This window comes from Panulirus ornatus, chromosome 14, assembly GCF_036320965.1.
Source record: "Panulirus ornatus isolate Po-2019 chromosome 14, ASM3632096v1, whole genome shotgun sequence".
NCBI lineage: Eukaryota > Metazoa > Arthropoda > Malacostraca > Decapoda > Palinuridae > Panulirus > Panulirus ornatus.
Window position 1 is genome coordinate 47172427 of NC_092237.1, and position 13672 is coordinate 47186098.

The 13672-nt window shown below is 42.0% G+C and overlaps 1 protein-coding gene across 3 annotated transcripts in view; it reads right to left on the reverse strand.

Annotated features, from left to right (window-relative positions):
* The window catches only part of LOC139753378 (breakpoint cluster region protein-like), a 357006-nt gene that overhangs the window by 16105 nt on the left and 327229 nt on the right, over nucleotides 1-13672 (reverse strand). For all 3 annotated transcript variants that reach the window (XM_071669804.1, XM_071669805.1, XM_071669806.1), the window contains 3 exons: nucleotides 10176-10342; nucleotides 8184-8323; nucleotides 1483-1723 (listed from right to left, as the gene is read on the reverse strand). In XM_071669804.1, the coding sequence (XP_071525905.1) occupies nucleotides 1483-1723; nucleotides 8184-8323; nucleotides 10176-10342 (548 nt within the window). The remainder of the gene's footprint in view (nucleotides 1-1482; nucleotides 1724-8183; nucleotides 8324-10175; nucleotides 10343-13672) is intronic.

Here is a 13672-nt window from a genome sequence, read left to right on the forward strand (position 1 = left end):
CATTCCTAGTGCCACCCCTCTGCATCAGCAAGGTAGTGCTGGGAAACAGATGAAGAAAGACCACATCCACTCACACTTATTCTCTAGCTGTCATGTGTAATGCACCAAAACCACAACTCCCTATCCCTATCCACAGACCTTTCCATGTTTTACCCCAGATATTTCACATGCCCTGGTTTAGTTCAATGAAAGCACGTCAACCCCACTATACCACATCGTTCCAATTCACTCTATTCCTTGCATGCCTCTCACCCTTCTGCATGTTCAGGCCCTGATCACTAGAAATCTTTTTCACTCCATCCTTCCACCTCCAATTTGATCTCCCGCTTCTCCTTGTTCCCTCACCCTCTGACACATACATCCTCTTTATCATCCCTTCTTCACTCATATTTCCGTATGTCCAAACCACTTCAATACACCCTCTTCTACTTTCTCAAACACATTCTTTTTATTACCACACATCTCTCTTATACTTTCATTGCTTACTCAATCAAGCCACCTCACGTCACATACTGTTCTCAAACATTTCATTTCCAACACATCCATCCTCCTATGTACAACCCTATCTATATCCCATACCTAGCAACCATATAATATTGTTGGAACTGCTATTCCTTCAAACATACCCCTTTTCGCTCTCTGAGATAACATTCTCTCTTTCCACATATTCTTCATCACTCCCAGAATCTTTGCCCCCTCCCTCATCCTATGACTCCCTTCCACTTTCATGGTTACATTTGCTACTAAGTCCACTCCCAGATATGTAAAACACTTCAATTCCTCCAATTTTACTCCATTCAAACTCACATCCCAATTAACTTGTCTCTCAGCCCTGCTGAACCTAATAACTGTGCTCTTATTCACATTTACTCTCAACTTTCTCCTTTGATACATTTTACAAACTCAATCACCAATTTCTGCAGTTTCTCACCTGAATCAGCCACCAATGCTGTATTATCAGCGAACAACAACTGACTCGCTTCCCAGGCCATCTCATTCCCAACAGACTGCATACTCGCCCCTCTCTTCATAACTCTTGCGTTTACCTCCCTAACCACCCCATCCATAAACAAATCAAACAACCATGGGGACATCACACACTCCTGCTGCAGACCGACCTTCACTAGGAACCAATCACTCTCCTCTCTTCCTACTCGTACACATGCCTTACACCCTCGATATAAACTTCACACTGCTTCTAGCAGCTTTCCACACTTATTCCATGTTCACTACCATGTATCTGAAGCACTTTACTTCCTCCAAGTTTTCTCCATGTATTCTCACAACCCAACAAATTATAGTAGTAATAACAATGATGATGATGATGATGATGATGATAATAATAATAATAATAATAATAACATAGCAACAATAACTACATACCCACACACACAATCTATCTGCATTTAGAGTTACATTCATCCCATAATAAAAACATGTAATAAATTATGATGTGGCGGAGTCTAAGAGTAAAATACTTACTTTACTAAATGCTCCAAGAGATAAACTATAATAGATTGATTTAACTGAGGCAATGATGAAAAGAGTTTGAGTAAAGTGGTCTTCTTGTATTCCACATCCATTGCACTGTATGCTTCAAAAAATCGTGGATATAATTCGCTTGTAAAGAGTGCCTCAGGTAGTTCGCGCAGAAACAGCTTCAACAATCCAGTCACAGAATGGATATCTACTTCTTTGACAAGTTGTTCTGCTTCATAAGGATCTGAAAAAAGTAATGATCAATGGAGTTTAAAAATAAAAGTGGTTAGTGTAAGGGCATGATGATGCCTTAATTCCTTTTAACGCATGATACTGTTGGATAATATAATTATGGTCTTAGTCCCAATTGTCTTATAAAACTGTTCACCAACAACAACATTTAAACAGCAAAATGGATGTAACAAGGATGAGAACCTGGACGTTCTAGTAATGTTCTATCTATCATTCTATATCTCTGATACCAGTTCCCAACTGGATTTCCCTCAAGGGGGTGGCCACAGCAATAGAGTCTCCATAACTAGTGAACTCCAGTGCCATTTCTTAGCCTTTAAAGCCTCACCTTTAACAGGCCACTGGCAGAAGACAACACCTGTGCAGTGTTTGCAGAAGCTCTTACCTAAGTTCATAGTGACTTCTGCCTAATCTTCTTACCTAATGCTCCTGCCTAAATGTTCTTGCCTACCACTATCTATTTCTCCTTGTATTTTGCTAAAAGGCAGGGTTAGTGCACAGAGCTCACCACAGGAAAATCTTGAGTTATGAGGAATGAGTTGTGCGAGTTAAGTGTTGTCGTATTATGTATGAAGGAGAGATTGTATGTTTGTGGACAGAATATCAGTATTACATGTGTGGGTGAGGCAGAAAGAAAAGACAGCTACCTGGGTTAGAGGAGTGCAACTTGAAACCACTGAAATGCTGGCTCACTTTGCAGCCGTCATTAACCCTCCCAATACCCATGTGGGTAGTACTGGTAATATACCTCCCTGGTTCGTTGGCTGCTTACCTCTTAATCAGTGAAAATTATTTGAAGGGGAGGAGAGAAGATTGGTTTAAGGATGCTCTGTAGGTAAAATCTGGGCTTAATAAGCAGGCACAAGGGATAGCAACTCTGATGATGGAAGAGCTGAGAGACTATGCTCAAGAGAGTAACAAAGTGAGTTTAAGACTGATGCAAGTTACAATGAAAACAGACAAGAGGAGGAGGATTGTTAAGAGTCAATATCAGATAGTCAGAGTACATATTCATACTTGCTTGTCTTCATCCATTCTTGGCGCCAACTGGCCCCACAAGAAACAGCATCACCACCCTGTGTCAGTGAGGAAGCACCAGAAAAAAATAAAGGGCATATCTTCACACTCGGTCTCTATTTGACATGTGTAATACATCAAAACCATAGCTCCCCATCCACATCCATGCCTCCAAAGACCTTTCCAAGGTTTACCCCAGACGATTCACATGCCCTGGTTCAGTCCATTGACAGCATGTTAACCCTGGTATACCACATCATTCCAATTCACTCTATTCCTTGCATGCCTCTCCTCCTGCATGTTCAGGCCCCAATTGCTCAAAATCTTTTTCACTTCATCCTTCCACCTTGAATTTGGTATTCCACTTCTTGTTCCTTCCACTTCAGACACATATAGCCTATGTATATATATATGAATGTATATGTGCATATGTTGATATGTATATGTATGTATATGTGTGTGTATGTATATATGAGTATATGATTGGATGGGTCTTTCTTTGTCTGTTTCCTGGCACTATCTTGCTAATGAAGGAAATGGTAATCAAGTATATTTTTTTCACACATATTCACCATTTCCCACATTTACGAGGTAGTGTTAAGAACAGATGACTGAGCCTTAGAGGGAACATCCTCACTTGGACCCTTCTCTGTCCCTTCTTTTGGAAAATTAAAAACGAGAGGGAAGGATTTCCAGCCCCAACTCCCTCCCCTTTTAGTTAACTTCTATGACACGGAGGGAATATGTGGGAAGTGTTCATTCTCCCCTATCCCTAGGGATAATATGTAATATTTTTTTTTTTTTTTTTTTTTTTGCCGCTGTCTCCCGCGTTTGTGAGGTAGCGCAAGGAAACAGACTAAAGAAATGGCCCAACCCACCCCCATACACATGTATATACATACGTCCACACACGCAAATATACATACCCACACAGCTTTCCATGGTTTAACCCAGATGCTTCACATGCCCTGATTCAATCCACTGACAGCACGTCAACCCCGGTATACCACATCGATCCAATTCACTCTATTCCTTGCCCTCCTTTCACCCTCCTGCATGTTCAGGTCCCAATCACACAAAATCTTTTTCACTCCATCTTTCCACCTCCAATCTGTCTCCCACTTCTCCTCGTTCCCTCCACCTCCGACACATATATCCTCTTGGTCAATCTTTCCTCACTCATTCTCTCCATGTGCCCAAACCATTTCAAAACACCCTCTTCTGCTCTCTCAACCACGCTCTTTTTATTTCCACACATCTCTCTTACCCTTACGTTACTTACTCGATCAAACCACCTCACACCACACATTGTCCTCAAACATCTCATTTTCAGCACATCCATCCTCCTGCGCACAACTCTATCCATAGCCCACACCTTGCAACCATACAACATTGTTGGAACCACTATTCCTTCAAACATACCCATTTTTGCTTTCCGAGATAATGTTCTCGACTTCCACACATTCTTCAAGGCTCCCAGGACTTTCGCCCCCTCCCCCACCCTATGATCCACTTCCGCTTCCATGGTTCCATCCGCTGCCAGGTCCACTCCCAGATATCTAAAACACTTTACTTCCTCCAGTTTTTCTCCATTCAAACTTACCTCCCAATTGACTTGACCCTCAACCCCACTGTACCTAATAACCTTGCTCTTATTCACATTTACTCTTAACTTATATGTAACTAATATGTAATATATAAAATATTATTCAATGGATTATATTTCATCCCAGAGGATAGAGGAGAAAGAAGACTTCCCATGAATTCCATGCGTGTCGTAGAAGGCGACTAAAAGGGAAGGGAGTGGGGGGCTGGAAATCCTCCCCCCTCGTTTTTAGTTTTCTTAAAGAAGGAACAAAGGAGGGGGCCAAGTGAGGATATTCCCTTAAAGGCTCAGTCCTCTGTTCTTAGCTACCCTGCTCACGCAGGAAATGGCGAATAGTATGGAACAGGGGAGAAAGAATACTTCCCACGTATTCCCTGCGTGTCGTAGAAGGCACTAAAAAGGGAGGGAGCGGGTGGCTGGAAATCCTCCCCTCTCATTTTTTTTAATTTTCCAGAAGAAGGAACAGAGATTGGGCCAGGTGAGGATATTCCCTCAAAGGTCCAGTCCTCTGTTCTTAATGCTACCTTCGCTAATGTGGGAAATGGCGAATAGTATGAAAGATATAAATAATTTTTTTTTTTTTTTTTTTGCCGCTGTCTCCCGCGTTTGCGAGGTAGCGCAAGGAAACAGACGAAAGAAATGGCCCAACCCACCCCTGTACACAATGTATATACATACACGTCCACACACACAAATATACATACCTATACATCTCAATGTACACATATATATACACACACAGACACATACATATATACCCATGCACACAATTCACACTGTCTGCCTTTATTCATTCCCATCGCCACCTCGCCACACATGGAATACCATCCCCCTCCCCCTCATGTGTGTGAGGTAGCACTAGGAAAAGACAACAAAGGCCCCATTCGTTCACACTCAGTCTCTAGCTGTCATGCAATAATGCCCGAAACCACAGCTCCCTTTCCACATCCAGGCCCCACACAACTTTCCATGGTTTACCCCAGACGCTTCACATGCCCTGATTCAATCCACTGACAGCACAGCAACCCCGGTATACCACATCGATCCAATTCACTCTATTCCTTGCCCGCCTTTCACCCTCCTGCATGTTCAGGCCCCGATCACACAAAATCTTTTTCACTCCATCTTTCCACCTCCAATTTGGTCTCCCACTTCTCCTCGTTCCCTCCACCTCCGACACATATATCCTCTTGGTCAATCTTTCCTCACTCATTCTCTCCATGTGCCCAAACCATTTCAAAACACCCTCTTCTGCTCTCTCAACCACACTCTTTTTATTTCCACACATCTCTCTTACCCTTACATTACTTACTCGATCAAACCACCTCACACCACACATTGTCCTCAAACATCTCATTTCCAGCACATCCACCCTCCTGTGCACAACTCTATCCATAGCCCAAGCCTCACAACCATACAACATTGTTGGAACCACTATTCCTTCAAACATACCCATTTTTGCTTTCCGAGATAATGTTCTCGACTTCCACACATTCTTCAAGGCTCCCAGGATTTTCACCCCCTCCCCCACCCTATGATTCACTTCCGCTTCCATGGTTCCATCTGCTGCCAGATCAACCAAATCATTCTCCCTAGCCCTCTCACTCTGCCCACCACCTCGACCAAAACACGCTATATCTGCCCTCTATCATCAAATACATTCAACAAACCTTCAAAATACTCACTCCATCTCCTCACTCACCACCACTTGTTATCACCTCCCCATTAGCCCCCTTCATTGATGTTCCCATTTGTTCCCTTGTCTTACATGGAAGATGAAAACTGGCAAGGCAGCGGGTTTGGATGGTATTGCAGTGGAATTTATTAAAAAAGTGTGTGACTGTATTGTTGACTGGTTGGCAAGGTTATTTAATGTGTGTATGACTCATGGGAGGTGCCTGAGGATTGGCAGAATGCATGCATAGTGCCACTGTACAAAGGCAAAAGGGATAAAAGCGAGTGCTCAAACTACAGAGGTGTAAGTTTGTTGAGTATTCCTGGGAAATTCTATGGGAGGGTATTGATTGAGAGGGTGAAGGAACACACAAAACATCAGATTGGGGAAGAGCAGTGTGGTTTCAGAAGTGGTAGAGGATGTGTGAATCAGGTGTTTGCTTTGAAGAATGTATGTGAGAAATACTTAGAAAAGCAAATGGATTTGTATGTAGAATTTATGGATCTGGAGAAGGCATATGATAGAGTTGATAGAGATGCTCTGTAGAAGGTATTAAGAATATATGATATGGGAGGCAAGTGGTTAGAAGCAGTGAGAAGTTTTTATCGAGGATGTAAGGCATGTGTACGAGAAGAAAAGAGAGGAAAGTGATTGGTTCTCAGTGAATGCTGGTTTGCGGCAGGGGTGCATAATGTCTCCATGGTTGTTTAATTTGTTTATGGATGGGTTGTTAGGGAGGTGAATTTTGGAAAGAGGGGCAAGTATGCAGTCTGTTGTGGATGAGAGAGCTTGGGAAGTGAATCAGTTGTTGTTCGCTGATGATACAGCACTGGTGGCTGATTAGGGTGAGAAACTGCAGAGGCTGGTGACTGAGTTTGGTAAAGTGTGTGAAAGGAGAGAGCCGATAGTAAATGTGAATAAGAGCAAGGTTACTAGGTTAAGTAGGGTTGAGGGACAAGTCAATTGGGAGGTAAGTTTGAATGGAGAGAAACTGGAGGAAGTGAAGTGTTTTAGTTATCTGGGAGTGGATTTGGCAGTGGATGGAACCATGGAAGCAGAAGTGAATCATACGGTGGGGGAGGGGGTGAAAGTTCTGAGAGCGTTAAAAAATGTGTGGAAGTCGAGAACGTTATCTTGGAAAGCAAAAATGGGTATGTTTGAAGGAATAGTGGTTCCAACAATGTTATATGGTTGCGAGGCGTGGGCTATAGATAGAATTGTGAGGAGAAGGGTGGATGCGCTGGAAATGAGATGTCTGAAGACAATATGTGGAGTGAGGTGGTTTGATCGAGTAAGTAGTGAAAGGGTAAGACAGATGTGTGGTAATAAAAAGTGTGGTTGAGAGAGCAGAAGAGGGTGTTTTTAAGTGGTTTGGTCACATGGAGAGAATGAGTGAGGAAAGATTGACAAAGAGGATATATGTGTCAGAGGTGGAGGGAACGAGGAGAAGTGGGAGACCAAATTGAAGGGGGAAAGATGAGTGAAAAAGATTTTGAGTGATCGGGGCCTGAACATGCAGGAGGGTGAAAGGCATGCAAGGAACAGAGTGAATTGGAACAATGTGGTATACCGGGGTCAACATGCTGTCAATGGACTGAACCAGGGTATGTGAAGCGTCTGGGGTAAACCATAAAAAGTTTTGTGGGGCCTGGATGTGGAAAGGGAGCTGTGGTTTCGGTGCATTATACATGACAGCTATAGACTGAGTGTGAATGAATGTGGCCTTTGCTGTCTCTTCCTAGCGTTACCTCGCGCACATGCGCTGGGAGGGGGTTGTCATTTCACGTGTGGCGGGGTGGCGACAGGAATGAATAAGGGCAAACAGTATGAATTATGTACATGTGTATATATGTAAATGTCTGTGTGTATATATATGTATACGTTGAGATGTATAGGTATGAATATGTGCATGTGTGGATGTGTACATATATACATGTGTATGTGTTGGACCATTCTTTCGTCTGTATCCTTGCACTACCTCGCTAATGCGGGAGACAGCAACAAAGTATAATAAAAAACATATAAATAAATATATCAAGAAATCAGGAAGGAAAGTCATAATCTTCACTTACTTGTAAACTTTTCTCAATAATGTTACTATAACTAATGCAAGAACAAAGGTTTCTACCCATTCCTCTAATGATAAAAACTTACTTGATTCAAAAGATTTCTTGAGTTTGGTTATATCAGATGCTAGGCCAGAAACTCTGTATATGCCCACCTCCTGCATCCCACGTCTTTCAACCTCTCGCACACACCGAGTTACAATAAATGGAACACTTCTCTTCTCTCGTCTGTAAGAAAAAATGCAGTTAGGGTATATGTTATAAAAAGAGGAACAAAAACAGTATTAATTTTATGCCTGAGTTAATAAAACTAAAATCCAATAAATTTTATCTCTCTTTCTCTCTCCTCTTTGGTCTGTACCTTCAGTATCAGAAATATATTCCCTGAGAATATATGGTTCATGACCCTTCCAACCCTCAAAGTACCAGTGAGAGCATCCTTTGCAAACCAACCTAGGATGATCATAACCTCTTGCCCATTACTTGGTTCTGATCTTGGCTAATTAGCTATACTGCCATTGGGTTGTCATCATCAGCCCACTCACTTCTAGCGGCTCAAAGCTTAAAATTCTCCTCAATTGTCCATAGACCAGTATCCTTTTCATTTTATTTATTACAGTGAACTCCCATTCAATAGTTACTCAGTTAACTAGGAAACCCCAAACAAGAGCACCATTCAGTTTTTCCCTTGTGGATTAAAAACCCTAAACCAAAGTACCATTCAAGCCTGTATGGACAAAGACCTCAAACAGCAGTACCATTCAAGCCCTGTTCAAATAAAATCCCTAAACAATGGCACCAATCAATTTTTCCCCTTAAATCATTTGAGAAATCATATGTACAGAGGATGCTTAATTTTAGTGAATTCATGAAATTAACAAATAAATAATTACTTATTATGTCCTATGAAATCCTATAACAGGACAGCAACAGGATCATATTCTTTATCCTCATTCCAGACCTGCTTTAACAAAATACCAATTATGTATTCTATATCCTTCCCCCAATGCTCTTATTTTACTAAAGATGCATTACAAATATAATAGCTATGTATGAATCACTTAAAAACTTCCCTGCACAATACAAATAGGTATATACAGTTTGTTTTGTTTTGCAATACCCAAAATGCCCAAATTACAAATATAAAAGTTAAGTATGAACCACTTAAAAACTACTTCCCTGCATAGTACAAACAGGTATTTACATAGAGAGTTTGTTTTGATTCGCTATACCTAAAATACCCAAAGCATACTGTTGCCAGGTTTTCTCTTGATAACCACTAGAGCACTGCTTCACTAAGCAGATGTCACTAACCCTCCTGACACCCTAGTGGATAGTACTGGTAATATACCTCCCTGATTGTTGGCTGCCTACCAACTACTACCTACATTAATCCTATTCATTTAATCCCATGCACGCCTCTCACCCTGTACCTATAAGCCTCTTATTCTGGATCCTTCCATTTCTCTCTTGGCCTCCCCTTTGTTCCCTCTTCTTCTAAGTGATATCGCTCTCACACTATCCTCCCTTTCTTTATCAATTATAGTTCAAGACTCATCCATGCAACACTTGATACTATACCATCAAACAAACACCAACCTCTGATCCTACAGACAGTAAACTCCTCATCCACATGTTCCATAATGCACCCAGGACCTTGGCCCCCAACATCTTATAGCTCACTTCAGCCCCCATGGTTATATCCACTGCCATGTCAACTCCTAAGTACCTAAAGTATATAACTCTCTACAAGTGCTCCCCTATTCAAACTTACACTCAAGCCATTCTTTCTCAATCCCTTGATGCACCTAATTACCTTACGTCTCTTCATTTACTCTCAACTTTCTAATCTTGCACAGTCATCCAAACTCTGTCAGCAGCATCTGGAGTTTCTCTCAGAAGTCTGCCACCAGAGCCATTTCATTTGTGAACAGAAACTGATTCACTTCCAATAGCCCCACCTCCCCAAGTATACCACACACTTGCCCTTTGTTCTGAGACCATTGCATTCATTTACCTCATAACTCAAAATCAGCTAATTTTGTTACAAGTAAAGAAAATCATGTACTTCTTACCCTACCTGCAAATATGAGCAATGTTGGCACCAAAAAGCCCTGAGGACTTGCCGGTAGGCACTCTTCTTAGAGTTGCCTCAGGAGGTAGGAACTTGAGGGACAGAACTAATACTAAGTCCTGTAGACTCACGCGTCGCTGAGTTAAATTGTCGTTCAACCATGATCTTGAGAGCTGTAAAGATATGCATGTGTTAGCATTTCTTATTACTTCACAACTTGATGCACAATCCTACACCTATACAGAATGACTACTGCAACTCCCATTCATGGTAAACGATCATAATTACAAACATCCTAAGTTCAAAATCAGCAATGGTATCAATTCCAAAGTAAACACAACATTCCTAAATCTTTGTATCATTTCAAATTTCCCATTTCCCAATACCCGATCATGACACTTGACTAGTGAATCAAAGATCTAAATGACAGCTTTCCAAGTGATGTGATGTGAGAAGTACATTTTTTTTCCTCCAAATCTGTAACATTTACCTTCTCTTTTCATTGTTATCAAAACACCCTAGAAACTCGGTATTGCCCAATTTCCTAAGGTTTTGTATACTGCCAGCATTCACTATCTTATTACTTACACAAACACACACACACGAATATATATCTATATTATTTCTTTTATACTCTGTTGCTATCTCCCGCGTCAGCGAGGTAGCGCAAGCAAACAGAAAAAAGAATGGCCCAACCCACCCACATACACATGTATGTACATACACGCACATATACATACCTATACATTTCAACGTATACATACATACACATTCACAAACATATACATATCTGCACATGTACATATTCATACCTGCTCTCTTCATCCATTCCCATCACCACCCTGCCACACATGAAATGGCACCTCCCTTCCCCCGCGAGAGGTAGTGCTAGGAAAAGACAACAAAGGCCAAATTCGTTCACACTCAGTCTCTAGCTGTCATGTGTAATGCACCGAAAACAACAGCTCCCTTTCCACATTCAGGCCCCACAAAATTTTCCATGGTTCACCCCAGACATTTCACATGCCCTGGTTCAATCCGCTGATAGCATATTGACCCCAGTATACCACATCGTTCCAATTCACACTATTCCTTGCACGCCTTTCATCCTCCTGTATGTTCAGGCTACAATCACTCACAATCTTTTTCACTCCATCCTTCCACCTCCAATTTGGTCTCCCACTTCTCCTTGTTCCCTCCATCTCTGACACATATATCCTCTTTGTCAATCTTTCCTCACTCATTCTCTCCAAGTGACCAAACCATTTCAATACACCATCTTCTGCTCTCTAACCACACTCTTTTTATTACCACACATCTCTCTTACCCTTTCAATACTTACTCAGACCACATACTGTCCTCAAACATCTTATTTCCAACACATCCACCCTCCTCCATACAACCCTATCTATAGCCCACGCTTCACAACCATATAACATTGTTGGAGCCACTATTCCTTCAAACATACCCATTCTTGCTCTCCGAGATAACGTTCTTGCCTTCCACACATTCTTCAACGTTCCCAGAACCTTCGCCACCTCCCCCACCCTGTGACTCACTTCCACGTCTATACTTCCATCTGCTGCTAAATCCATATATTTTTTTTTTCTTTTTTTTTTTTTTGCTTTGTCGCTGTCTCCCACGTTTGCGAGGTAGCGCAAGGAAACAGACGAAAGAAATGGCCCAACCCACCCCCATACACATGTATATACATACGTCCACACATACAAATATACATACCTACACAGCTTTCCATGGTTCACCCCAGACTCTTCACATGCCTTGATTCAATCCACTGACAGCACGTCAACCCCGGTATACCACATCGATCCAATTCACTCTATTCCTTGCCCTCCTTTCACCCTCCTGCATGTTCAGGCCCCGATCACACAAAATCTTTTTCACTCCATCTTTCCACCTCCAATTTGGTCTCCCACTTCGCCTCGTTCCCTCCACCTCCGACACATATATCCTCTTGGTCAATCTTTCCTCACTCATTCTCTCCATGTGCCCAAACCATTTCAAAACACCCTCTTCTGCTCTCTCAACCACGCTCTTTTTATTTCCACACATCTCTCTTACCCTTACGTTACTTACTCGATCAAACCACCTCACACCACACATTGTCCTCAAACATCTCATTTCCAGCACATCCACCCTCCTGTGCACAAATCTCTCCATAGCCCACGCCTCGCAACCATACAACATTGTTGGAACCATTTTTGCTCTCGGAGATAATGTTCTCGACTTCCACACATTCTTCAAGGCTCCCAAAATTTTCGCCCCCTCCCCCACCCTATGATCTACTTCCGCTTCCATGGTTCCATCCGCTGCCAGATCCACTCCCAGATATCTAAAACACTTTACTTCCATTCAAACTTACCTCCCAATGGACTTGACCCTCAACCCTACTGTACCTAATTACCTTGCTCTTATTCACATTTACTCTTAACTTTCTTCTTTCACACACTTTACCAAACTCAGTCACCAGCTTCTGCAGTTTCTCACATGAATCAGCCACCAGCGCTGTATCATCAGCGAACAACAACTGGCTCACTTCCCAAGCTCTCTCATCCCCAACAGACTTCATACTTGCCCCTCTTTCCAAAACTCTTGCATTTACCTCCCTAACAACCCCATCCATAAACAAATTAAACAACCATGGAGACATCACACACCCCTGCCGCAAACCTACATTCACTGAAAACCAATCACTTTCCTCTCTTCCTACACGTACACATGCCTCACATCCTCGATAAAAACTTTTCACTGCTTCTAACAACTTGCCTCCCACACCATATATTCTTAATACCTTCCACAGAGCATCTCTATCAACTCTATCATATGCCTTCTCCAGATCCATAAATGCTACATACAAATCCATTTGCTTTTCTAGGTATTTCTCACATACATTCTTCAAAGCAAACACCTGATCCACACATCCTCTACCACTTCTGAAACCACACTGCTCTTCCCCAATCTAATGCTCTGTACATGCCTTCACCCTCTCAATCAATACCCTCCCATATAATTTACCAGGAATACTCAACAAACTTATACCTCTGTAATTTGAGCACTCACTCTTATCCCCTTTGCCTTTGTACAATGGCACTATGCACGCATTCCGCCAATCCTCAGGCACCTCACCATGAGTCATACATACATTAAATATATATATATATATATATATATATATTTTTTTTTTTTTTTATACTTTGTCGCTGTCTCCCGCGTTTGCGAGGTAGCGCAAGGAAACAAACGAAAGAAATGGCCCAACCCCCCCCCATACACATGTATATACATACGTCCACACACGCAAATATACATACCTACACAGCTTTCCATGGTTTACCCCGGACGCTTCACATGCCTTGATTCAATCCACTGACAGCACGTCAACCCCTGTATACCACATCGCTCCAATTCACTCTATTCCTTGCCCTCCTTTCACCCTCCTGCATGTTCAGGCCCCGATCACACAAAATCTTTTTCACTCCATCTTT